This window comes from Eumetopias jubatus, unplaced genomic scaffold (assembly GCF_037043125.1).
Source record: "Eumetopias jubatus isolate StellerSeaLion01/CBP00866 unplaced genomic scaffold, mEumJub1_p1.0 scaffold_10, whole genome shotgun sequence".
NCBI lineage: Eukaryota > Metazoa > Chordata > Mammalia > Carnivora > Otariidae > Eumetopias > Eumetopias jubatus.
In genome coordinates this window covers 51,251,718-51,278,831 of record NW_028274816.1, presented here as the reverse complement: position 1 = coordinate 51,278,831, position 27,114 = coordinate 51,251,718, and the positions used below count along the sequence as shown (strand labels likewise).

General features: G+C 52.9%; 1 protein-coding gene across 1 annotated transcript; it reads right to left on the bottom strand.

Moving 5' to 3' along the window:
- Nucleotides 1-459: 459 nt before the first annotated feature.
- On the bottom strand, nucleotides 460-27,114 carry SUPT5H (SPT5 homolog, DSIF elongation factor subunit). The gene is made up of 29 exons (XM_088027601.1): nucleotides 26,696-27,114; nucleotides 22,138-22,303; nucleotides 18,501-18,566; nucleotides 17,942-17,953; nucleotides 17,378-17,447; nucleotides 17,193-17,261; nucleotides 17,030-17,095; nucleotides 16,755-16,785; nucleotides 16,322-16,390; nucleotides 11,909-12,160; nucleotides 10,488-10,577; nucleotides 10,309-10,379; nucleotides 8,729-8,834; nucleotides 8,388-8,481; nucleotides 8,160-8,296; nucleotides 7,540-7,695; nucleotides 7,292-7,438; nucleotides 6,298-6,444; nucleotides 6,085-6,210; nucleotides 5,148-5,232; nucleotides 4,688-4,807; nucleotides 4,503-4,605; nucleotides 4,289-4,416; nucleotides 4,080-4,185; nucleotides 3,497-3,655; nucleotides 3,214-3,382; nucleotides 2,661-2,864; nucleotides 952-1,047; nucleotides 460-871 (listed from the first exon to the last, which is right to left on the bottom strand). Exons 1-29 carry the CDS (start codon nucleotides 26,768-26,770, stop codon nucleotides 728-730), a joined length of 3,264 nt encoding a protein of 1,087 aa, XP_087883727.1. The 5' UTR covers nucleotides 26,771-27,114; the 3' UTR covers nucleotides 460-727.

Sequence of the window (27,114 nt, the reverse complement as noted above, 5' to 3'; positions counted from 1 at the left end):
TATATTGCATTTATTTTAAAAAAAGACATTTGATTGTCAGATAAGGAAGGTGAAGGAAGGTCAAGGTACTAATAAGCTCCATTCTCTATCTTGCTCCCCATCTCCACCCCCAAGCCATCAGACAAGCCACAGCAATTCCGGTGTCACTGCTATGTGGGCTCCAGGGAGAGGACCATCAGCTGCAGTATCCTGCACTGTAGGGGGAATTTAGGTTTTCCTGGGGCGGGTTATGGATCTTCACATAAGCGAGAATGGGCTATAACTTCAATCACAGGCAGGCTCTGGTCTAATAAATCTCTTTCCAATGTCTCCTCATATATCCATCTTGAAGAGCCCTCTGGCGTGGGCAGTATCATTTTCTAGATGGGGAAGCTGAGGCTTAGGTACCATTCAGTTATTTGCCCAGGAAGTAAGTGGGGTCTACAAATGACCCCACTTACAAAACACAGACACACACGCTTGACCAAACAGCTTTTTATTGAAAGACCGTAACACAAAAGCAAGCTGGGGAAGGGAGGGTACAGAAGGTGGGGACCCTCCCCCAGACTCTATTCTGATTCCTATGAACATCAGGGAGGGAGGTAGGAACCCAGAAAGGAAATCCTGAACAACCAGATTAGCCCTAGGCCAGGCCCCAGACCCTGTGTCAGAGCCAAGGGCCAGGGAAGGAAGGAGGGACACTCTCCATCTGCCAGATATCTGCCAAAGTCCACCCGCCCTGCATTTCTCAGGCCTCCAGGAGCTTCCCCAGGAAGCGGAGGTTGAGGATCTTGAGCTGCTCATCAAGGTCCATGCGGACGATGCCGTCCTCACCATCGATGCTCAACAGGACCCCTGTGGCTTCCCGATCCTCACCCAGAATCACCTTCACCTGGGGGGGTGGGGAGCGGGCACGGGGTCAGGGTCCGTGTCAGCAGCCCAAGGCCCCCACGTCCCCTGGCCCCCCCTTACCTTGTTGTTCTTGGTGGGGGTGATGGGCTCCAGGTGCTCGCTGGAGATGCTGACCACCTTCTCACTGTCCTTTAGGTACACAGAGCACATGCCTCCCTGTGGGTAGGGACAGCCTGGTCAGTTGGGCCTGTTTCCAGTGCAAGAAAGGCCAAAAGCTGGGCCTGATTCCTGGGAGTGTGGTGTGTGGGGCCAGGGTGACCAGATCAGCATGGGAAGCACCAGAATGAAGCTAACTTAGGCCAAAAGAGACTGCTTCTCAGGCACCTGACTCTTCATGTCCCAAGTGGGTCTCATCTTTCCCCTCCTGGGCCCACCTGTATCTCAGGGATGTCCCCACAGTCCCTAGTCCCTGGACGGAGCTCTGACATCGTGTTAGCCCTTTCACCGACAACCTCCAGCTCTGAGGTGTGTTCATTTGGCCTCCTAAAGGTCTCTGCCACCTCCCCCACTCCTCTCTTCCTCACAGCCTTACGGGGTAGCCTGACCTCCCCCAGGGCTCCCAGCCCCCAGTCTCACCCCCCGAAACCATCCCTGCTAGAGCAACATGGTGAATTAATTCCGAACCACAGACCTGATCCCACCACTGCTCTGCCTGCTTAGATTCCTCAGGACACAGTCCAAGGTCCCCAGCCTGCCACATGACCTGGCCCAGTCACTCACCTTCCCCCTAGGCTTTCTATGTTCCAGCCACAGTAAACATACTTCAACTCCCCAGATGTGCCAGGCTTTCCCTCACCTCCAGGCCTTTGCAAGTCCCCTCTTTCTGGAACACACTTAACCCCCTCCCCAGCCATTTCTCTTGGCTTACCCCTATTCGTTCTTCAGGTCTCGATGCAGATGCCTCCTTCTCCAGGAAGCACCCCTGAGCCCCTCCAAAGTTGAGTAAGGGTGCCTCCTCTGGGTTCCCATAGCTCCCCTTGCCCTTGGGGCTTCCTGTATCCCAGCTCTGGTCACTTGGGCTCTCCCTCTTGGGGAGACACGTCTCCTCCCCAACTAGAATGTGAGCTATATGAGGGCAGGGCCTGGAGCTGTTTTGGACTCTGGTGTTTAATTAACTAATTCAAGTAATATTTACTGGAAGGCCAACAGGCTATTGGTCCCTCATCTAGGAACTAGGGCTACTTAGGAATGAAATACAGGCTCAGTAACCAAAGAATCACCCCCTGAGTAAACTTTAAGCTTTCAGGCAGCAGGTAGATAACATGAAAAAAATTACATGGACTCGGAAGAAGACAGATCTGAGATAGCGCAAAGGCTTCCCTGAAGGACGAGTAGCAGTTTACTAGAAAAAGGGTGGAAGGAAGAGAGTTCTAGACAGAGGAAGTGATGAGCAAAGGCCCTGAGGCTGCAGGGAACTTGGGGACGGTGAGGAATGGAAAGGCCGGTAATGCTGGAGCAGGGGGAACGCTAGGGGTAGGGGTGCCCAGCACTAAGCTAAAGCCAGGCACAGAGGAATGCTCAGTCCGTGTTATGGAACTGGTCTCAGAGGACTATGTTAAAGTATAATTAGCTCCTGGGCACCAGTCACTGCTCCAGGCCGAGGAGAAACCCCTGCCCTGTGGGGCCTACAGGCCAGCCCTTCCAACCCTGCTTCCCCAGGGTACTGGAAATGTGGTTAGGTGGTGAAAAGCAAAAACCCAGTAACCACAGAGATTGGGGACCCGGAGGGAGAGGTTACCTGCCCAGCCACCGGCCCGGGCCCCACTTACTGTGACGCTGCGGATGACTCCTGTCTGCCCCACCACCTGCGTATCCAGGTAGGTGTCCCGCACCTTCACCTGGATGTCAGTGGTTACCCAGTCGCTGGAGTTCTGCTCAATGCCTGAGCCTGGCGTGTGCGGGTTGTAGCCACCAGGGGAGGGGGCTCCAGGTGTCATCGGACTGTAGCCAACAGGGCTCGGGCTGGGGCTGGCCTGTGGGTGAAAGGGGGACAGTGTTGTTGTAAATAGGTCCTCTAGCTTGGCTGTCCACATAGCCCGGAGGCCCATCCTAGGCCCCCCCCCCCCATTTTTCTTAAAGATTTATTTTAGAGAGAAAAAAAAAAGCGAGAGTGAGCATGTGAGCGCAGGGAGGGGCAGAGGGAGAGGGAGAGCGAAACTATAGCAGATTTCTTGCTGAGCTTGGGACCCGACTCGGGACTCGATCTCAAGACCCTGAGATCATGACCCAAGCCGAAGCCAAGAGTCAGACACTTAACCGACTGCGCCACCCTGGCGCCCCCTAGTCCACCACCCTTATAAGGGCATGCAAGCTCACCCATACCTGATAGGCCATGGGTGAGGGTGTGGGGTGGTAGCTGGCTGGAGAGTGGGTATTCTGGTAGCCTGCTGGGCTTGGCGCCACCTGGTGGTAGCTCTGGGGGCTGGGGCTGGGCTGGTAGGAGCCTTGCGGAGAGGGGGCGGCATAGGGAGAGAACTGGTCTGTGTTGTACCTGGAGAGTCAAAGACAAAAGGGAGCATTTGTTGGGGACGGTGTTGAAGAGAAGGCAACAGCAGCAGGGAGGGTGTGGGCAAGGTTTGCTTAGGGTCAGCCCCAGTGGACTCACATGGCTGGCGTCCCTGGCGTCTGTGGGTTATACTGAGGGTTGACCTGCGGGGATGAGGGGTCGGGGTAGCCAGGTGTCTGGGGGTTGGGGGTGCCCCCATAGGCCTGGGGGGACGGGGTGGGCTCGTCGTCGAAGGCGTACTCGTATTCTTCCTCGGCCCTGTTGGAGACAGAAGTCTGCTGAGAATGACTGTGGTCATCACAACGATGTAGAAATGTTTCCAGAACAGCACTGAACACCTCACAACAGCCCCATCCAGAGGCCTCCGTCTCACAGCTGAGGATACTGGGAGGCAGAGACAAGGCTGCCGGCCCAAGGCCACACGACTGGTCACGTGACCCAGAGCGGCACACAAATCTGTCTCCGAGCCCAGGTCTTAACGGCAGCAGTCGACTCTGGTGGGGACTGGAGATTATCCGACCCCCAGCCCCAGCCCCACGTACCCCTTCGCATGTGAGCAGCCTGGCGCTGGGAGCAGAGAATTCAGGGACAGCAGTACAGACCCCTCCATCCCACAGACACCCAGCATAACCACTCACACACCCGGGCTCAGGGAACCCTGTCCCCCACCCCCGATCCTCACCGGGATGGTGTGTTGGGATTGTTGGGGTCCCAGGCCCCACTCTGGGCAGGAGTGCGGCTGCCATCATGCAGGGGTGTCTGTGAACCGTAATGCGGGGTGCGGCTTCCTGAAATGAAAAAACGGGACAGATGTGTTTGTCTGTCAGTTCTGCCCTGTCTCCAGGCCCCGCCACGTCACCCCTCGTCCCCGTTCCCCCGGGGCATGCTCACCATCCTGGAGAGGGGTCTGAGAGCCATACATGGGTGTGCGGGAACCAGAGCCATACATGGGCGTCTGGGAGCCGTACATGGGCGTCCGCCCATAGGTTGAGGTCATGCCTCCCGGGCGCCGTGAGCCCCTGTGGACACAGAACCAGTGGGGTGAGTAGGCCCCTCTCGCCACCTAACAATCCCCCTCCTGGCCCGGCGCTGCCCCAGCCCGTACACCGTCGTGAGCCGCTGTCGGTCCACAGAGATGGTCTGGCAGGTGGAGTGCAGCTCCACGCGGGCTGTGGACTCGGTGGCATCCTTCACCACACCAATGTAGCCTGGTGAGGAGACAGGGGGTCAGGCTGGGTGGGGTCCCCACCGTGCCCCTCCCCAGGCCTCCAATATGGCCCTCAAGGTCACCTTTGTAGGGCCCTTGGGAGATGCGCACAGTCTGGCCGATGAGCTCGTTGTCTCTCCGCCCCCGGCCCCTGCTCATACCTCCGCTGCCACCACCGGGGCTGCCAAAGCCACCACGCTGACCTGCGGAGGAAGGACGACGTCAGCAGTCCCCAGGGCCATGTCGTCCCCTCCCATGCTATGTCCACGGACAGAGTGCCCTCAAGCCCCCTCTCCACCTGCTTGACTCTCCCAACACACACCCCCTGGTTTAGGAGCTTCCTCTGGGCAGCCCCCGCCAGAGCCCCGACACTGCCGCGACCACCCTGGCCTGCCACTGGGGGCCGCGGTGGGGGAGGGTCGTGGTCTCTATGAGCCATGAACCCCATCATGGCCAGGCGAGCGGAGCAGGCACCCAGACAGTGGGGGCTGAATAACCGCCCTCCCCAGCCCCCAGACACATCCTTGCCCAACTCCCCCTCACCTCCAGCACTGGGGTGCATGGGACTGCTGATCCGGGGGCTCATGGGGGCAAAGCCACCCACTGTGAAGTTGGTCACATCTCGGGGCTAGGGAAGGGACGAGAAGTGAACCGGCAGGCAGGGGCCTGGGGGACAGGCTCCCGGCCCCCATGCCACTGCCTGCCTCCATCTGGGAACAGTTCCTGCTTGAACTGGGCTGGCGGCCATTCCTCCCGCCTTCTAGTGACGATGCCTCCATTTCCCTTTGGGGAAACTGCCGCCCCTAGGCCACTCTGGGCCAATCAAGAGGCCCGGTTCTCCCCTGGCCAGGACTTTCTGGCCCCGGTGACATAAAGACTGCAAGTCAGGAGAATTCCTTGCCCCATGCACAGGGCCGTGAGGACCACCCCCTGGTCCCAGCTCCCCAGAGCCCGGGCCTGATTTCCCGAGACCTGGTTCTGTACAGCTTTCCCACACGTCCCACCTCATCTGTATCTGCTGCTCCCCAGAGACAGTCACGCAGCTCTGGGTCCCTTCGTTCAGGTCTCTGCACAGGTGTCACCTCAAGCAGGCCTTTCCTGAACCTTCTCCATCTAAAGCAGCAGCCCCCCGTGATTCTCTCTCTATCCTATTCTCTTCTCTGCGGCACCTGTCATCACCTCGCCTCACGCTGTACAACGTCTGTATTTACTGATTTGTTCGTCTCCGGGCTGGCAGCTCTAGAAGGCCAGAGACGTTCCTCCTATTCACTGCTGTAGCTCTAGTTGCTAGCCTGGACAGGTGCTCAAAAAAACTGAACGGATGAATGATTTGGTAAAAAGCCTGGAATCCCAGTAAACCCTGCCAAGGACCTGAGCCTGACACCCGCCCTCCTAATCCCCCACAAGCCCATTCTTGTCGCTGCTGGGGCTGGGGAAGGCCAGGAACCCAAGAGCCAGGATGCCGCTGCACCCGCCTCACCTTGGAGCCCCCTGCCAGGACGAGGTGGCGGGTCTTGCAGACAAACATGCCCCCATTCTCCACCAGTTTCTTGCAGTGCAGGAAGGCGAAGCTGCGGAAGAGATGGCGAATTTCGCCCTCCCGGCCCTGGACGGGGAAAGGATGGTCACTCTTGGGGCCGTGGCCCACCCCAGCAGTTTCAGGTGGGGCCAATGGGCAGGAGCTTATACTCACTGAGTGGGGGCCGTCAATGACCTTGACGATGTCCTTCACATGGATGTTATTCTGTTCCGAGTCCAGGGCCACGGCAAAGCGGTTGTCCTTCTTCCGGGTCACAGCCTGGTGCCTGACGGTCACCACCTTCCCATACATGTTCAGCACCTACGGACGGAGGGGAGCATGCTGAGCCGTGAGAGTAGAAAGGGATGACACAGACCAGGGCTTCCCTAAGGTGGGATGATCTTTCCTTGTGGGAGACTGCCCCGAGCTCTGCAGAAGTCTAGAGTCCCTGGCAGTCTCGGGGCACCACCGCCCAGGCACTGGGTCAAACAAAAATGTTCCCAATCATTCCAAAACACCTTTCAGGAGGAGACACCATCCCTAATGAGCACCAGGGACCTGAGAAACGGGTGCAGGAGCAGATGTTAACATTATGTTTACCCGTCACTGTGTGCCAAGCCCCCTACTAAATTCTTCACGCAAGATTTCACTGAAGCCTCAAAACTTCCCTTTGAGATGGTTGCGGTCACGGTTCCCATTTCCCTGAGGGAAGAATCTCAGGCCCACAGAGGACAAGTCACTAGCCCCGGGTCACACAGCATGGAGCAATAGGGCCAAGATATGAATCCAGAGTCCAGGGTCCTAAGCATCAGGCTCTGACTCCCATGTCCACAGGGTACGGATGGAGGGGAAGAGGGCACCTGCAACCCCCAGCCCTCGAGCAAGCACCTGCGTTTACATATTTGATTTCAGGGCCTCAGTCATAACAAAAGAAATACGTGCTACCACATTACCTCCATTTTACAGGGCACGAAACACACACGGAGAGGGTAAGTGACATGCCACTTGCCCGACACCACAAAGCCAACCCTGGCCGACAGAGCCCCATCGGCCCCCCAGAGCAGTCTGGGTTCTTGGCCACCACGCTCTGCCACCTCCCAGGATGAGGAGCTCGAGGGAGAGGGAGACCCCCACAAGGAAGCCCGGCCACTAAGTACAACACACACACCTGGAAGGTCTCCCGCTCCAGTCGCACGATGACACCCACGGTCTGAGGGTCCAGCTGCACCAGCTCCCCCCACTCATGCTGGCCCCCTACATCCACGCCCGATGCCGTCTCTGAGCAGAGCTGCAGGTCCCGGGGGAGCACCTTCAGCTGTGGGAAATGGAAAAGGGGTAAAGCAGGGTCCAAGTGGCCGCTCGGCCTAGGTCTGGTCCTGGTACATTCCGTGCCGCTCCCCACCTCCCCCCACCTACCTCATGCATGGTGAGATCAGAAAAGAGGATGACGAAGTTCTCCTCCACCCGCACAATGAGGCCTGTGTCACCCTCAAATCGGCCAGCAATCACCTTCACGTGGTCCCCCATTTTAAAGTACTTCCGAAGTTCCTGGGCCGGGAACTCCAGCATGTCCTGGGGATTGGGTGTGGGGATGCTGAGCCGGGCAAGGGAAGCAACCACATCCCGCGCACCTCCCCATCTCCAGAAGCCACTCGTATTCGCAGAAAAGACCTTGCCAAGACCCACTTCAGGCTCAGAGCACCCAACCACAGACTCCTGTAGGCTGCCTGGACAACCCTCAGACTGCCCCAGAGACAGCTCACCTCAGACTCAGGGTATCATCCCGGACACCCCTTACTCCACACACAGAAAGCCTGTCCCCAAAACATATGACACAAACTAGACACTTCCTCAGGCCTTGCCGGAGAAAGCCTCACCCCAGACACACCGTGCTACGCCGGACAAACCCTCAGACGGACACACAGACCCAGACACATGCGCCCTTAAAGTAAACTCAAACCAGGCAGCACCTTGGATTACCCCACAAATACACCGTGCTCTCAGCCCAGTACACACGTACGGGCAGCACGGCCTACCTTGAGGTCCTCGTGCTTGGGCATGATGGTGATCTTGTTGCCATCCACGCTGAGGATTTTGCCCTGCAGGTTGATGAGCTCGCCCTCACACACCTCCACATTGTCCCCAGGTTGGAAGTTGTGCTCCCGCTCCTTCCCTGCAGGGGTAGGTGCATGGCTGACTTGGGGACTGTCCACCATGAGCCGCCCCCTCCTCCTTGGCCTGAGTTACCGACAGGGACCAAATACCTGTGCTCTCAGTCACCACCTCAAGGTCAATGCCCTCCGGCTGATCCTCAAACTTCTCCAACTCAGAGAGCGTGGGCTTCACACCCTCCGTGATCTGAGCCCCAAGAAACAAGGGGAAGAGAAGGAAGTAGAAGAAGGTCAGTGTCACAGCCCAGCTGAGCAGGCTAAGGAGATGGTGAGATTTATTTCCCTAGGGACGCTCCTACACTCCTGACTCGGAAGATATCCAGGACAGACCCAGATAACCCACTGCTCTGGGGCCTGGACTGAAGGAGGGAGAAAAAACTTGGCCTCCCTGCTCCCCCCAGCATGGTAAGCAAGACGCCCTCCGGGACCCTCACCACAGCAGACATGGCAAAGCTCTTGAACAGAAAGCCCTTCCGGCTATAACGGTTCCCCTCGAAGATGAGGAAGTCACCATCGGAGGCCACATCACCGCCCAGGGACCTGGGATTTTGTGGGGGGAGAGACGATTGGAAGGGGGATTAAGAAGAGAATCTTGCTGGCCCTCAGGCTCCTCTGCTGGCTGAAGGGGAAGGATCACAGGATGGCTGCCCCATCCCATCCCACGGCGCGCCCTCCTGGCCGAGTGACATGTCCCGAGCCCAGAGACTCTTCCCTGCACTCTGCTGCGCTCTCTCCCTGCTTGACTGCTCAGCACAGCGCACCTCACCTCTGATGAGCTACTGTTTAATGCGTCTCCCCAACCAGAATAGCAGCTCCCGAAGGGCAGAGGTCTAACACTTTTCATTCACTGCTACTTCCCCTAGAGCAGGGGCACTCGGTGAATACTAGCTGGACCCAGCATTGGAGCACGCCAACGGTTAGCACACATGGAGCACTCAGCCTACGCCTGGCCTGGCCACACACCTCACGGACCTCCTCCCCAAAGCCTCTGACATCACTCACATGACCCACATTTCCCAGGGAAATGAGGGAGCGAGGCTCGCATGGGGCACACCTCATGGTTAGGGTGGTCTGAGTCTGGATTCAAATTCGGGGGATGGGACTCCCAAGCCTACGCCCTAACTCTCCTGGCCCTGCATGTGGGGTGGGGGACAGAGTTCCAGGCCACGCTTCTAGAGTGAGGAGGGAAAGCCTGCCCCACTCCCAAAAAGGGAGCATGGGGGAGCAGGCCAAGCTCCTCCTGCCACTCAATCCTCTTCTCGTTGGCGTGCTGAGTTTGGTGGAGGCCCGAGGGAGCTCTGCGGGCCAGGTCAGAGCACTCAGTAAAAGGAGGTCCAGTCAGGTGGAAGCAGGGGGGTAAGGGGGCCCAATTCAGGCATGTGAGGTATTAGCCAAATCCTGGGGTACAGCTCAAAAAGCGTTCTATAATCCCCCTTTAAAGGAATGAAAAACCATCTGGTGGCTCACAAGGCATTCTAGAACACGACCAGTGGCTCTCGTTCCTGCATCTCCTCCTCTCCTGCCCTCCCCCCATCGGGAGCCCTCTGGCTAGCCCTGGAACGCTGGGCTCACTGGGCTGCTCCAAAGCTCCCTCCAGCTGCAGAGGGCGAGGGACACTCCCTGACAGGGAAGGGCTCGAAGGATAGCCCCACCTCCGCTATCCAGGCATCAGGAGGTCAGGGAAACAGACCTCACAGAGCCTGACGTGCCAAGAGATCCCATTTCAGTCCGTGATCCTGGGACCAAGTGCTACTCTGGGTACACGTGAGCATTAATTCATCTGACTCTCACGACAACCCCAGGAGGCAGGGGGCGTCACTGTTGGTGGTTATAGCAGAGAAGCCAGAGGCCCAGGGATGTTCAATAACTTGACGGAGGCAGTGCTGCCAAGCTGACCATTCACAAAGCAAAGCATGGATGGGTCAGAGGTACGTTCCTGTGGGGGAGCCTGCGGAGGCACACCCTGCGTCCCAGCTCAGGGGACCCCGCCCAGCCAGGCCCCAAGAGCATTCACCTGATCTTCTCAGCGTCGAACAGCCTCTGTGGAGGCCGCTTAAACTTCTTCCTTTTGGCAAACCAGTCTTTCTGCGGAGGAAAGGGGGCGTGGTGGGAAGGGTGAAGGAGGAGGGCTCGGCCACCGGCAAGGATCAGGCATCTTCCCCACCCGTGAGCCCCAGGGCATCCCCCCAGTACCAAGCTCATGCGGGCCTTGATGCGGTCATAGTCAATGCGGGGGATCATCTTCAAGGAGATGGTGTTTTGGCTGGGTTCCACATAATCCACCTGAGGAGAAGGAGGTGGTCAGGATGGCCCTGGCCTTCCCTCCCCAACCCTAGACACAGGAAGGGCAGGACAGGGGGTGATGGTGAAGAAATCACACTGCAGACAACTCTCCACTCTCTCTAGCCTGTCTCCTCTCAACTCTGAAGCACAATACCCACTACTTGCTTAACACCTCTGCTCGGATGTCTGAAAGGCCCCTCGAGCCTAGTACACCCACAACTAACCTCCTGTTGGTCCCCGGGCCTGCTCCTCGCCCGGTCTTCTCCCCTCCGTCATTCCGTCTGCTCTGGCACACCGCCTGGGAGTCGTTTTGGACTCCCCCTTACTCTTCCACCCACCTCCAGTGTGCCAGCAACTCCTGTCAGCTCGGTCTTCAGCTCTGACCTCTTGCCCTCCTCCCTACTTGCAACCCTGGGCCTGTCCCATCACCTGCCACCGGGACTACGGCGGCAGTCTCCTCACTGGTCTCCGTGCTCCTGCGGCCCCGTCCGGTCCAGCCCAGGGTTTGCCAGCCGGGTAATTCTTTGTTGTGGGGGGCTGTCCCCTATGCTGCAGGGCATTAGCAGCAATCCTGGCTTCTATCCACTGGATGCTACAGCGACTCCCTCCTCACTTGACACAACCAAGAAAAGTCCCATGCGGACAATACTGCCCCTGCTTGAGAACCAGGAGTCTATTCTCAATGAAGCTACCAGAGTAATCCTATTAAAACCTAAGTCTCAGGGCGCCTGGCTGGCTCAGTCGGTGAAGCGCCTGCCTTCGGCTCAGGTCATGATCCCGGGGTCCTGGGATGGAGCCCCACATGGGGCTCCCTGCTCGGCGGGAAGCCTGCTTCCCCCTCTCCCCCTCCCCCTGCTTGTGTTCCCTCTCTCGCTGTGTCTCTCTCTGTCAAATAAATAAATAAAATCTTAAATTTTATCTGTGTCCCTCCACCTCCAGTAGAAGCCAAAGCCCTATGACGGGCCACAGGCGCGGTCCCCTCCCTGCGCCCACCTCCTGCCACTCTCACCCTCGCACACTCTTGCTTCAGCCAGGGCAGACCTGTTGGCATGCTGTTCCTTCTCCCGCAACACTCTGCCCCAAGAACTCCACAAGGCTCCCTCCCTCACCCCCTTCAGATCTTACTCAGTGTGCTTTGAACACACACACAATCCTGTGTGCTCCCAACAAAATCTAGGCTCTGCATCACCTAATCTGAGTGGAGGTCTGCTCTCTGAACTAGAAAGGGTCCGGGAATGATAAAAGGAAAAGGGGGGGGGACAGAACAGGGGAGCAGGAGTGTGACCGCCGCGAGCCCCTCAGCCACCCTGCCCCACCCCCAGCCCTGGCACCTGGGCGATGTCGTCCTTATAGATGCCCCTCTTGAGGCGGACCCAGGATTTGGGCTTCAGGTTGGCCACCTCCTTCACGACTTTGAGCACATCTGTCATCTCCTTGATGGGCACCATCTGCTGGTTCCAGTAGCCAAGCCGCAGGTTGCCCACACCCTCGATGGCCTGCTTCACGTGCGTCTGCTTGTAGGCCTCCACATAGATGTAGCCCTTCACGTGCTCTGGCGCCACCACTGACTTAATCTGCAGGGGCTGCAGGGCCGAGCCCATGGCAGGGGACAGTGAGACATGAGTGCCCCGAACAGTTACAGCTGCCACCACAGTGCTCGCTCTTCCGGGAATTTATCCCACAGAAATGTTCGTGCAACGACCCGGACACAAGGATGTCCGTGGCAGAGTTATTGATGACAGCAAACAAACAAGACTGGACGTTTGTAAATGCCCCCAAGAGGGATTTGTTAAACTATGGCATAAAACGTAGCACTTAAAAAACTAACGAATCTATATGTAGTGACACAGAAAGGTAACCAACGTAGGGGCGCCTGGGTGGCTCAGTTGGTTAAGTGTCCAACTCTTGATTTCAGCTCAGGTCATGATCTCAGGGTTGGGAGATCGAGCCCCGAGTTGGACTCCAAACTAGGTGTAAAGCCTGCTTGAGATTGTCTCTTTCCCCCTGCCCCTCCCCAACCCCCTGCAAGCATGCTCTCTCTGTTTAAAAAGAAAGAAAGGTAAACAACGTATACTATGTGTAAAAAATAACTGGACTGAAGAGAACAGGAATGACTACACTAATAGCAAACAGAACACACTTTAAGACAAAAACTACTGGAGACAAACAAGGATGTTTTATACTGATAGATGGTTTAATCATTCAAGAAGATACAACAAATACGGATACATATGAACCTAACAACAGGACCTCAAAAGACACAAGGCAAAAAGCAACAGAAATAAAAGCAGAAACTGACAGTTCACCAATAATAACTGGAGACAATAGCCCACTTAAAATAGACAGGACTAGATAGAAGATCAACAAGGAAACAGAGCACTTGAGCAATCCTATAAACCGACTAGACCTCACACACATCTACAGATAGAAATCTGTCGAACAACACCAGAATGCATACTCTTAGGGCACACTTAACACTCTCCAGGATAAACCGTATGTTAGGCCATTAAGTCTCAACAAACGTAAAAGAATTGAAATCATATGAGATATATTCTCCAACCACATGGGAGTGAAATTAGAAATCAGTAACAGATTTAGAAAATTCACAACTATGTGGAAATACATTAAGTAACCAAGAGATTAAATGTAAGAATTACAGGGCACCTGGATGGCTCAATGGGTGGAGTGTGGGACTCTTAATCGTGGGGCTGTGGGTTCAAGCCTTACATTGGGTGCAGAGATAACTTAAAAATAAAATAGTTTAAGACAAAAAAGCCTAAGAATTACAAGGGAAATTAGAAAATATTTTGAGATGAATGAAAACAAAAACATTAAACCTTACAGGATGTGAGAGAGCTGTGCTTAGAGATAAATTTACAGCTGGTAAAAAAGAAAAAAAGTCTCCGGGCGCCTGGGTGGCTCAGTCGGTTAAGTGTCTGCCTTCGGCTCAGGTCATGATCCCAGGGTCCTGGGGTCGAGCCCTGCATCGGGCTCCCTGCTCTGCGGGAAGCCTCCTTCTCCCTTACCCTCTGCCAGCTCATGCTCTCTCTGGCTCACTCTTTCTCTCAAATAAATAAAATCTTTAAAAAAGAAAAAAAAGAAAAAAGTCTCATATCAATAGCCCAACCTTTCACCTTTAAGAAACTAGAAAAGGAGGGGCGCCTGGTGGCTCAGTCTGTTAGGCGTCCGACTTGATTTCCACTCAGGTTATGATCTTAGGGTTGTGGGATCGAGCCCCATGTTGGGCTCTGTGCTGGGCACGGAGCTTGCCTGGGATTCTCTCGTTCTCCTCTGCCCCTCCCCTCCTCTTAAAAAAAAAAAGAAACTAGAAAAGGAAAAGAAAACTAAAACCCAAGCGAGCAGAAGGAAAGAAATAACAAAGATAAGAGTAGAAATAAATAAGAGAGGAAACAGAAAAATAGAGAAGTCCATCAAAACCAAAAGCTGGTTCTTTGAAAAGACTAACAAATTTGACAAACCTTTAGCCAGTCTGACCGAGAAAGAGACAAGAGACTCAAGTCACTCAAGACTCAAATTACAAAAATCAGGAATGGAAGAAAGGACATTACCACCAACCTGACAGGATTATGAAGCAAAAGTACGAACAAGTGCACACCAACAGATCAAATAACCTCAATGAAACGAATGTTTTCCGTAGAAAGACGTACACTACCAAAACTGACTAAGAAATAGAAAATCTGAATAGACCTATGAGAAGTAAAGATATTGAATCAGTAATAGAAAAAATTTCCACACACACACACACACACACACACACACACACACACAGAGCCAGGACTAGACAGCTTCACTGGTGAATTCTACCCAACGTTTTATTTTTTTTTAAGGATTTTATTTATTTATTTGAGATAGGGTTAGAGCAAGGGAGAGAGAGAGAGAAAGAGATAGCATGAGCGGTGGGGAGAGAAGAGGAAGAGGGAGAAGCAGGCTCTCCACCAAGCAGAAAGCCCAACGTGGGGCTCGATCAAGGCAGACAACCCACTGAGCCACCCAGACGCCCCTCTACCCAACATTTTAATAACATCAATCCTTCACAGACATCGTTAAGAAACTACAGACTAGTATCTCTTATGAACACAGGTGCAAATATCTTTAATAAAATAGAACCGGATTCAGCAACATATAAGAAAGATCATACACCATGACCCTGGATTTTACGGTATGGAAATTGTATCTCAATTAAAAAAGAAACAACTAAATTGTTTCAGCATTGCGATAGCAGAAAATGGAAACCACCTTATATTTACTGGGCATGAGAAGATGATTAAGGCATTGACAAAAGGCTCACTGCAAAATAATACGTATACCGAGTAATACCATTCTGTTTAATACAAAAACAAAACCATGGGGCGCCTGGGTGGCTCAGTCGTTAAGCGTCTGCCTTCGGCTCAGGTCATGATCCCAGGGTCCTGGGATCAAGCCCCGCATCGGGCTCCCTGCTCCGCGGGAAGCCCGTTTCTCCCTCTCCCACTCCCCTTGCTTGTGTTCCTTCTCTCTGTGTGTCTCTCTCTGTCAAGTAAATAAATAAGATCTTTAAAAAAACAAAAACAAAGACAAACAGAACTGACATTTTTTGACTTGCAGAGAAGATGACCTGGAAAGACACACACCGACAGTAATTCCTTCCGAAAACTGGGACTCAGGGAGGGAGAGCTGGCCTTCTACAATACACATATACTTCACAAAAACAATAATCAGTCCTAACTCAAATGGTCACTAGAGTTTTGCCCAGGACACATGATCGAGGTTTAAGCACACTTCAAATGATCTGCAAATCCTACAACTATCCACTTGGCCCCACTGACACACATCCACTGTTTCAGCAGGTAAAAGCAATGCACTCGGCCTAACACGGATCATATTAAGTGAGAAAATCAGCAGCCAGCACAGGGTTAGTATTCACTCCATGTTTCGTCAATTTTGAGTATATCCTTCATAAGGTTTGCCCCTGTTCCCAAACTGACAATTATGCCTCCGACAATAACTGTGTTTATTGAACACAAGCTGCAGGACAAGTCCTGGCTGAGAGCTGGACATGTCTAAAGCTACTTAATCCTAATGATGCTGAGGGGCAAGCAGGGCACCCAGAAAGGGGAAGTGGCTTGATCAAGGTCACAGGGCTAAGACGCAGCAGGGGCAGGATACAGCAGGGGCAGGATTCAAACTCCCACAGTCTAAAGAAAGAGCTGTGAACTCAATGCAGCATCTTCATGTCTTGTGTGCTGTGAATGAGCCCTGAAGGGGTGGGACCGGCTCTGGAAAGGTCACCAATGTGTCCTTAGCACCTCCCAGTGCAGAGACCTGCCCAGAGCAGGGGTTCAGCGGATATGTGATGACTGCTGAAAGAGAGAAGGAAGGAATTCTCCCCGACAAGCCTGTCCCCTGACACACTCAGCCTGTTCCATCCTAGGAGCCCTCCCGAACAGTAAAAGGGTGACAGCTGCCCAACAGGGTCGGTGAACAGGCAGAACTGACTCAGAAAAACCTCAGGAAGCTAAGAAGGCTGACTTCTGGAGGGCTACAGGGGCTGGTGACCCCTGCCAGGAATGCAAAGACAGTGAAGACGGCACCTCTGTTAGATACTGAAGAGCCCTTCAGTCCAGGGAGGGATCATTTTAGCTAAAGTCACTCATGTAATGGGCACCTAGTACCCTTGGACCTACACCGTCCCTCCCTCTGGGCTTCACTCTCCCTTTTCCATGCTGCCTGCCTACCCAACTTACCGTGTCTGTGAACTGGTAGGCGATGAACTTGCGCATCAAGGAAATGGCTGTGGCCCGTTCCTCCCCGATCTGGAAGAAGAGAGACAGACTTCAGAGAGATGAGGACATGAAGGACGGACGCAGGGAAAGGGGCAGGAGACCGCAGCAAGGCAGACCGAATCATCAGGCAAGAAAGATAAAATAGACTAGAGAGAGAGAGGGAGCAGGAGAGGAAGAGGTACGGAGCAAGAGGGATGGGCGGACAGACAGACAGGGGCGGGAGACAGTGAGTAAGCGAGGGGAGCACAGCAGGGCAGGGGCCTGGGAGGTGGGGGATGAAGAGGCAGAGACAGGACTGAGAGACTGACAGGCCAAGGAGACCCAGGACAGAAAGGTGGTGAGCTCTCCCTAACAAGGCCACCTCCCCCATTCCCCTGCCTCCCAGAGAACACACCTTACATTTGACAGTCCACAGATTTGGATCCCTAGGCAGGAGAGGAAAAGGAAGCCCTTCAGTGAAATGGCCTCATCCCGAAAAACCTGAATCATCTTTCTTCCTCTCCCTCCACCCCCTCTCCTTCTCCATCCTTCCATCCATAAGCGGGAGGAAGCGGTCGAGCGCCAACTTGCCACTAGTCCCCACCACCGACCAGTTTGTGTCTGCGTACACATATCACCCCAATACAAGATCCCCCCATCTCAGCCCGCCCATGCCACCCCCCCCCTTACTTGACTCCTGGGAGCAGCTGTTGCTGGGTGATGTCATCCGAGAGCTCATCGGATCCTCCATACACCCTGGAGAGAGGATGGCAGTTGGGAAGGGGGGTGAGGCTCTATCAGAGCCCTGACCCTTCTGGAAAAGGGACCACCTGCCCCCGCCCCGTGCCCTTACGTCTCTCCCACAGACGACTTGGCATATTTCTTCATGTAATACTCGCCCAGTTCTTCCTCTCGCTGGTCCCTGGGGTGTGAAGGGGGAAAGTAAACATGAATGAAAGGCTATGGAGAGAAGGGTGGGCTGACCTGCACCCAAATCTCCCCTGGGAACCAGTCTCACCCTTCCACCTTCCTGCTTACCTCCAGAGGTTTTGTAGGCGGCGAGCCCCAGAACGGTCTTCATCCAGGACAACATTATCGATATTGGAGGCTGCAGAAAAATGGGCAAATGGGGTGAGTGAGGGGAGGTGAAAGGCAGGGGCCTGGAGGAAGTGATGGGGGCTGAGAGGGCCGGAGTTGCGCCCTGGGGCAGGAGAGACCTCACTAGGAACCCCCGATCCTCACCCTCTACTCTGTCCTGCTCAGCAATCCTGCTTCTCATGAAAAAGACTTGGGAGGACAGGGCCCGACGGGGGGGGCATCCAGCCATTCCCCATCTCACAGCCACTAAGTATGCCCTGAACTCCACCCCACCCCACCCATCGTTGCGGCCCACAACGCTCACACCCACACATAAACAGATACACACTTTCCCAGGCCAACGGCTAGAGACCTGGCCTCAGAACTCCCTGATTCTGGACCCTCTATGAATCAGAGCCCCCAGGGCCAGACGGGGGTCAGGGGTGGAGGGAGGGTGCTGTGGGCAGGAAGGAGATGTCAGGATATGGGAGGAGGGTCGGGGAATCACAGTTTCCAGATTCTTACCTTCAATCTCTTCTACTTGGAGGAAGAGGAGGTGGTGGTGGTGGTGGTGGTGGTGGTGGTGGTGGTGGTGGTGGGCGAGGGCAGACAAAGTATGAGCCAAATTATAGCAGCGAAATCAACCAATGGGTTGGGGGAAGGGGAAGGGAGGGACACAGGAAGGTTGAAAATCAAAAGTAAAGGCCAGGCACCAGGTGGTTGGGGGAGAAGCCGAAATGTATGAGGCGCACAAAACGGAAAAAACAGGGAAGTGGGGGCACTGGCCCAGGAAGTGGGGGGTATCTTGGGACAGAGCCCACCCCCCCACAACCCCCAGAAGGGATTCACTGGGGCCCTGGGATCCCAGAGTCCCCTTCCCACCACACCCACCACCCACAGCCCCCACCCCCCAACTCATGGGCCTAAAAGGAAAAGGGTACAGAGCTGGTCTCTCTGGCAACGACAGAAAGAAGCGAGGTGAGGAGGGTGGGGGGGGGGTGCAGGGCATGGGTGGGGGATGGGCTCTCAAGACCCTCTCGGTCACACCCCAAAGCAGTCTTGCAGAGGTGGGGCCCCCACAAACCTTTCTCCAGAATGTCCTCTGCCCCGTCTTCCCACTGGTCCTCGTCCTCATACTCATCGTCCACATCTGCAACAGGAAAGCCAAGCAGTCAGGGAGGCAGCTGCAGCACAGGGGACCTCATGGCAGTGGCTCCTGGGAGACATCACTGGGAGGTGGGCATGACAACCATGCACGTGCAGGTCAGGACAGGACAGAGATGCCCGCACAAGTGAGGCTCTCGCCCAATGCCACGGAGCTGCTTCAGGCCACAGGATCGGGTCTCCCAGGCAGCTCCACCCCCCTCTGGCTCTAAAACCCATCCCTCCCCCAACCCCACCCACAAGTCCATTTAAAAAATCCAGTCAACGGGCGCCTGGGTGGCTCAGTTGGTTGGGCGACTGCCTCCGGCTCACGTCATGATCCCGGAGTCCCGGGATCGAGTCCCGCATCGGGCTCCCTGCTCAGCGGGGAGTCTGCTTCTCCCTCTGACCCTCCCCCCCTCACACTCTCTCTCATTCTCTCTCTCAAATAAATAAATAAAATCTTTAAAAAAAAAAAAAAATCCAGTCAGGGAACCAGGCTGGCTCAGTCAGCTGAGTGTGCAACTCTTGATCTTGGGGTCAAGAGTTCAAGCCCCATGCTGGGTGCAGAGATCACTAAAAATAATAATAATAATCATCAAATAAACTTAAAAAAATCAGGTCAAAATAAGTAAGCACAAAAGTTCTCTCCAAACTATCAAGACCAGCATATAGTTTTTTTAAAGACGTGATTCACAATCTGTTGGTTTTGTTATTATTCCCTCAGGTTTGTGACACTACCACTTACCAAGAGTGTCCCACGTGCCCTGCTCTGCTGTGAGCATTTGCCACAGATTCCTCACCGAATCCTCCGGTACCTGCACCGTTCGGATTTTCCACTAAGGGCTCTGAGGCCCAGAGAGGGGACCTAACTGGCCCAAAGACTCTCAGCTGGTCCCGGAGAATCAGGCTAGCTCCAGGGTTCATGCACCGAACCTCTTCACTATGTTACTCATGCTCTTCCGTACGCAGCGAATATTATGCTAAAAACTGAACAGTGATTCCCAAATGTGATGAAAAAATCCAAAGCGTTCAGAGGATGTATAGTGTGCAGGGAAGTCTCCCTCCCGTTTCCACCCCCACTAGCTCAGTCCCCTTCCACAGAGGCAACTCTGTAACGAGTTTCTTGCCGAGAGATCATCTATGCATATACAAGAAATGCATCTAAACCCTCCACCACCACCTGCCCCAAGGCAACTTTTTAACACACTGTTCTGTACCTTCCTCTTTTTCTAAGCAATCCTACGAGCCTGGGGCGCTTCCACAGAAGCCATGCCTCATTTGCTATCTGATGATCTGCCCTGTAACTCTTTTCCCAGGCCCTTACCATCAGTGGACATTTAGGTCACCAGACACTTACAACTGAAAACAGGACTGCCGCAACTATCTTTGGCCTCGTGTCTTTACGCGCCTGTGCGGGTTTAATTGTCGGGTGAAATCCTAAAAAAGAACTCCTGGATCAAAGGGTCCCTGCCTGTTAAAACATCAATGGGCACTACCACACAGCCTTCCCACACGCAGTGCCCAACAAAGCTCCCACAACCAACGCGCGGTTGTCCCCGGCAGCCCACGTCCGTGTCACACGGCATGTTAGCCCTTCTCTAGATTCGGCCCTTCTGCTACCTGAGACCTCTTCTCGAAGAAAGGACTCCCTCCCCTCAGCCTTCAAGGGGAGGACCAGGAGTGTCCCGAGCATCTCCTGCCCCTCTGTTCCCTCAGGGGAGAGGGTCCCAAGAAAACGGCAGATGGCATTCCAAGTGGTTCTCCTTTACATGGGTAGGGAAGAAGCGCCCTCATGGATGGCTGGTGGAAGGATCGGGTATGGCTTTTTCAGGGGCCAATATTTGGCCGCAGACATCGGAAGGCCTTTAAAATCATATGCATCCCCTTTGCCCAGCAGTTTGATTTATAGGGATTTACCATGTAGAAAATCTTCAGGGTCCATGACAGGTAAAATACTACATTTTCACTCATCTCTAACTGAAAAGTCATATTTATCTCAATTACGAACAATGGAAATAAATCACAACCACCTTAGCAGCGAACTCTGATATTTTCCCAGCACGTTACAGCAGCAGATACCTCAAAATGTCATTTGCACTCATTGCTACTTCCAAATTAGATTCTTATCAGACCCTCCACTAAATCTTGTTATTTCAATGCATTCATGATGAAACCCACACACTCTGTGAATATTTAGGTACCGCATTTCAGTATAATTGTTCTCTTTCGGATCCTATGTTATTTTTCCCCTCAGCATCTCAGATCATGGTTCTAAAAAGGGGTCTGCAGACTCCACCAGACTGCCAAAGGAGCCATAGCACAATAAAGGTTAAGATTAAGAACCCCCAATCTAGGTAAATAACTTGTGTCTATGTGTCTAAGTACATAAAAAGGTGTTCCCAGCAGTGCTGCTTGTAATGATGAAAAACATAAACTTCAGTATCAGATAAGACATTGGTTAAATAAAACAGATTACGGAAAAAATACTATGTAGCCATCGGGGAAAAAGAATGGGTATTTCCAGGATGATGACGATGATGATGATGACAAGCAGCTGAAGTTTATCGAGCACTGAGGTGCCAAAAGTTCTTCAGTAAACTTTCTTTACATGAGTTAACTCATTTAATCTACGCTATCTGTTACATGCTCCTCCACAATCACTGAAAGTAAAAAAAGCAGTTTACAGAACAGTAGGTGTGACATGGGCCTACAGAGCGTTAATAGGTAAGCCCCTTTTCTGAGGACCTGCTCTAGGCTGGGCATGTCACTTTGGGTTGCCATCCACCTAATGTGCTTTATGTGTTCGGCCCCCCCAAATCCTCAAAATAATCCCTTCTGGAATACGAAGGACTGTTTGTCCCCTCTGTACAGAGGGGGAAAAAGGGCTCCAAGGGATGGACCGCGACTCACCCAGGGCCACATGGAGGAGAGAGCAGAGGCAGGCTAGGAGGGACCCTGTCCTGCCTACGTCTAGGTCGTTGGAGCTTTTCACAACGAGCACAGATTTCAAGTTTTTTAAAGGACAATTACGGTATTATAACGGTTGTATCTGAAAAGGACTGATGTGCGGCGTGTGGGTGGCTCAGTCGTTAAGCGTCTGCCTTCGGCTCAGGTCATGATCCCAGGGTCCTGGGATCGAGCCCCGCATCGGGCTCCCTGCTCCGCAGGAAGCCTGCTTCTCCCTCTCCCGCTCCCCCTGCTTGTTCCCTCTCTCGCTGTCTCTCTCTCTCTCTGTCAGATAAATAGATAAAATCTTTAAAAAATAATAATAATAAAATAAATAAAAGGACTGATGTTTTAGGAATACAGAGAGAAATATTTCAGGGCAAAATTACGTATTTGGGATTTGCTTTCACATCATCCAGCAGTGGAAGTGAGGAGGAAGAAACAAAACAAGATTGGTACTAAGCTGTTAACTCTTGAGGCAAGCTGATGGGACATGGAGGTTCCACACACTATCCTACTACTGTGGGTTTGACGTTTACCCAAATTTTTTCAAAAAAAGTACATTCAAGAAATAGAAGTGAAGGTGGAAGTCCAGCTGCTGCTCAGCACCGGACAGCCCTGTGACATACCAGCCTCGTCCAGAATGAAGCCGCCGTGGCGGGGTTTCTTGGGAGGCCGGTCATCATCTTCCTCTTCCTCTTCCTCATCATATTCTTCCTCCTCTTCCTCCTCCTCTTCTTCCTCAGGCTCTTCCTCCTTCTCACTGCCTGCTACACTCCGCCGCTCTTCCTCCACCTGGAGAGTCAGGGGTAGGGTTGGGGCACCAAGGCTCCATACCCCCAAATCCAGACACCAAGCCCCCACCCCCAAATCTGATGCCACCTCTGCCTGGCTAGTCAATAATCCCCTCTGTTCTGCATAGACTCCCTTCCCCCCTGGCCGGGCCTCTCTGCCAGCCATCCTATCTCAGTAACAGCACTGTCACCCACCCACCCAATACCTGGGAGCTGGCCCAGACCTCCTGCTCCTCTAGAGCGCCTTGCTAGCCTCCACTTGGCCCGTAAATGTAGCTCCATGAAGTTTGGTCCTTGGCCCTCATCTCTTTCCACCCTACAACTCCCTAGGCCATCTCATCCGCTCCCTTGGCTGTTGGACGTCTCTAGTTCGTCCACACTGCTCCCCAAGGTCATTGCCTGCCTCTTATTGCTAGTTCCATGAACCATCTTTACTCCTTACCTACAAAACACTTCACACCACTGATCCTCCCTCCCTAGAGAAAAGCTCTTCCCTTGGCATCTGTCACATCACAGTACCCTGGCTTTTCTCCAACTTCTCTGGCTGATCCTCTGCACTCCCCTCTTCCTCTGCTCACCCAAGTGATGGCTTCCGTCCCCAGGCTTCGGCCGGGGGCCCACTCTGCTTCTCGCTGCATACACTCTCCCCGGGCCACTTTACCTTCCACAGCCTCAGATCCTGTCTCTGCACGTGATGCCCCATCTGTCTCCAGGTCACACTTTCTTCCAGAACTAGAGGCCCCCATGTGTCAGCAGCCTCCACAAATGGCTCCCCCAGAGGTCCTCTGAGCCCTGCACAGATACCACATCCTACACTGACCTCAATGTCTTCCCCCAGACCTGTGCTGGCTCCCTCTAGCTTCTATTAGGCACCAAACTCTTGGCCTTTCTGCTTTTGGAACATTGTCCCTCCAGTCTGTCCCTTCTTCCCCATCCCTACAGCCCCTAGCCTAGACCAGGCCACGGCCCTCTAAAATCTAGCTCCTTGCCCAGCCTCTTGGCCTCTAATCTGTCTTTTCAAACCAGTCACAAAAGGAAAGGACCCAGACAAAACAGTGTTCCCCGAACTTCAATCTCTTCTTCACTAACTTCAGGCTTTTTTGCCAAGTTCACATCAGTGTGAATTCACCTAATATTTACCTGATATTCTTCATATTTTCTTTAAATTCATTTACCTGATATTTTCTTTAAATTCACTCACATTATTCATTTAGCTTAACAGAGAAACTTTTCCATACTTTGAAATAGTTCAGAAGTAAAGACATTTTCGAAGTTAGCTTGTCACAAGCAACAAGTAACCATAAAGATAAAAGCAAAACATGTTATTATTAAGTCCTAGCATGATCCTGTTGCCAGCTGCAGGCTCTAAGCCAAAAGCCTGTTCTGATAAACATGGAGACAAGCAAATTTCAGCAAAGTGTTCAAGACACAGTAGCACCAAAGTAAAACTTTCTCCATGACCCAATCAAAAGACAGGACAGGCAACTTAGAAAATAACTTCATGATGATTCAATGTGGCTTAAGGTCTTGTTCTTCTACCTGAAAGCACCTCTCATCACCCCTGACCTAAAGTATATTCCGTAGTCTTGGCAAACTAAATATGATCTAGAACATGAAACGGATCATTTGGTCCCCTGCTTCAAACATGGCCATGGCTCTTCCACTGCCCTCAGGTAAAGAACGAGCTCCCTAGCAGCCTAGACTAGAAACACACACTCACTGCCTCTCCCCTTCATCCTGCCTCTTTGGGCTCCCCCTTCCAAATGCTAGGTCCCAGCCACAGTGAAACACTTGTACCATGCTCTCTCAGTGCTATCCATCATTCATGCTAGTCCTCTGCAAAAAAAAAAAAAAACAAAACTATTCTCCTTTGCCTCTCACTCCTACTTCAATCAAAATAGCCCCTCTTCCAGGAAGTCATGCCTATCCCCCGCCCCCAGCAAAGTCAGGCATATCATTCTCTAGCTTCCTCCATCACAGCCTTGACCACTGAGAGCTCCCTAAGAGCTGGGCCCAGGCTATCTCAGGCACTGCTGGGTCCCCAACATCACCCAGTCCAGGGATGGGAACAGAAGACAATTGAAAGATCTGTTTAGTACATATCCCTAATCCACAATGTCCCATATCTTACCAGCTCAAACCACAACAGGACCACAGCCTGAGTTCAAGGAACCTTGTCATCATTCCCCTGGCTCAGTCCCAGCAAAACCCTCTCTCCAAACCTGAGGGCTCCCCAGTCCCCGAGAAGAGGACTCCCGTTACTATCTTTGTGTTATCTTGGGGCTTGAATGCGCTCTTAACACTGTCCGTCCTCACAATCCCCTGAAGGAACCATCTGTTTATAAAACTATCTCCACCCCAAGACAGAGAGCTCCATGAGGGAGCCAGTGATCCCAACATGATAGAAACTAGGAACACTTGTTCAATGAATGAATGAGCAGGTTACTGGGGCTGCGAATGGTGAAACAGATCATTCCCCCAATAGCGGCTCATCATCTGCCATCCCTACCTACTTCATTCTACAGGGCCTGGTCCTTCAAGGATATGCTAACTTCTGGCTGTCCTAAAGCCTATCTAGTCCCATCTCTGACTGGCTTCTCACTGTCGTCCTCTTGCTTCATCTGGTGACAGCAGATAGGCCAGCAGGTGAGTCAGGAGCCCGGTGTGGTGTTGGGGAAGTGACATTTGGACATAGCAAACCAGATGTCGCAGCCAGGAAAAGGACCCCGGGATCTTGATCTCATTACCACCAGGATTTAACCACAAACAATGCCCTGAAGCCATGAGTCAGAGAGACCAAGAACCCAGTGCTACTGCTTGAAACAAAAGCCCTTCCTAGCATCCTCCCATTTGCCTCAGCCCCACCATGGCTTCCCAATTCCTCCAACTCTTCACTGGAAGCTGAGGACTCCCCAGAGGGCACAAGGATTGACAATCAAATGCCTACAGAGATCAAGAAAAGAACCAAAGTAAGGAGGACAGCTCAAAGGAAACCTATGGTACTCTCTGTCTACCTGATATTTCCCAGGACACAAGTACAGGAAATCTTTCCTTTACTTAAGTCCCCCGAAGGTAGGCATGACGATAAATGGCAACTGATACATCCCAGGAACTGGGAGAAAATTCCCCATTCTCCAGCAGGCTGATACTTCCTGAGCAAAGAGCTGCTAGGTAGAACAATCCTGGGTCTCAGGTTGCTGGCTTCTCTCACTTTCCCGGAAAAATCATGATTTTTACATGAAATAGCCCTTACAAGTGATGGCAACTAACTTTAAAAAATTGATTTACGTTTCTGGAGGTTAAAGGAGACATCTACAATCATCGAGTCATCTTTTTATCAGTTTGTTAACTGTTGCCTACTAAGTGTAAACTCCGTGAAAGCAAAAATTTGCCTTGCTCCACTCTCTCCAACACCCGGAAGAATCTGGAACACAGTAGTAGATGCTCAAACATTTATTTAATCAACAAATAAGTCAGAAATAAACAAAAGAAAAAAACAGTTAATAGTACAGTATTTAAAATCAGGTATGTCCCAGGAAATATTTATTTGGTTCCTGAAACAGTAATGTTCAATAGATCCAAAGGCAGAAGTGATCCTTTCAAAACATGAGATCACACCCCTTCCTTGCTCCAAAACTTCTCACAGCTCTGTCGCACTCAATCAGGACAAATTCCTCACCAGAACCTTCAAGATCCTATACGATCTGGCTCCTGCTACTTCTTTGTTGCACTCACTCTGATCCAGCCAAACTCGACTCCTTGTTACTTCTTGAACATGCAGACACGCTCCCAACTTTGCATGTGCTGCTTCCCCTTCCTCTTACCGCAACACTTTTCCTCCACACGACTCACTCCCTCAACTCCCACAACATCTTTTTTCAAACATCACCCTCTCAGACTCACCTTATTTTTAAAACTGACCAAGACTCCCTATTCCCCTTTACTTTTCTCCAGGGTACTCTCTGCCTTATTAAACGATATACTTATCGGTTATGTTTATTTACGATCACAGAGGCAAAGACTTTCAAAATCTGTTTTGTTTACTGGTGCAACCCCCGGACAAAGAATTGTGCCTAGTACACAGTAGGCACTAAAAATATATTTTCGAAATGACGGAGCACACTTCTTCATAAAAACTAACAGTGAGTGCTTGCTATATGCCAGGTCCTTTATACACATCACCTGTTACTTCACTGTACCTGGGGCATCCCGGGCCTCCCGCACCTGTCCCTCTGCTTGACTTAGGCTTACCTACTTCTCTATCACTACCAACAGCCTGGAAGCTCCCAGAGGCCAGAGCTCGTTCTGATCTCCTCTGAGCTCCCATAGGGGCCTTTCTGCCCTGGTCCTGTCCCCAGGCGCTATGCCTCCCCACCATGTCCCAGCCACACACCTCGGCCTCCTCGCCGTCACTGCTGCGCTCGCTATCCTCCTCCTCGGAGAAGTTGCTGTCCTCACTGTCCGACATCTTCTGCTCTTGCAGGAAAAGACGGCGGCCTCAGTGCGTCCTCCAGACAGGAGCCCCACCCCAGCCTCAGTTTCCCCGCCAGTTCCCGGGAGAAGAAAAATCCCTTAGCGCACTTCCGGCAGCCTCGTTCTGGCAACCGTGAGCCCGAAAGGCTACCCCTTAAGCCACCTGCTACACCTTCCGTTTCCCCGAATCCGGGCTCTAAGCCTCCCTGGGCCCCGGCGACCCCCAGCGCTGCTACCTAGACGTCCGACCCACCACCCCTCACCGCTCCGGTTTTTATTTCAGCCTTCGGCACCAGCAGCTGTTCACACGACGCCTGGCTGGGACTGACGTGCCCTCTC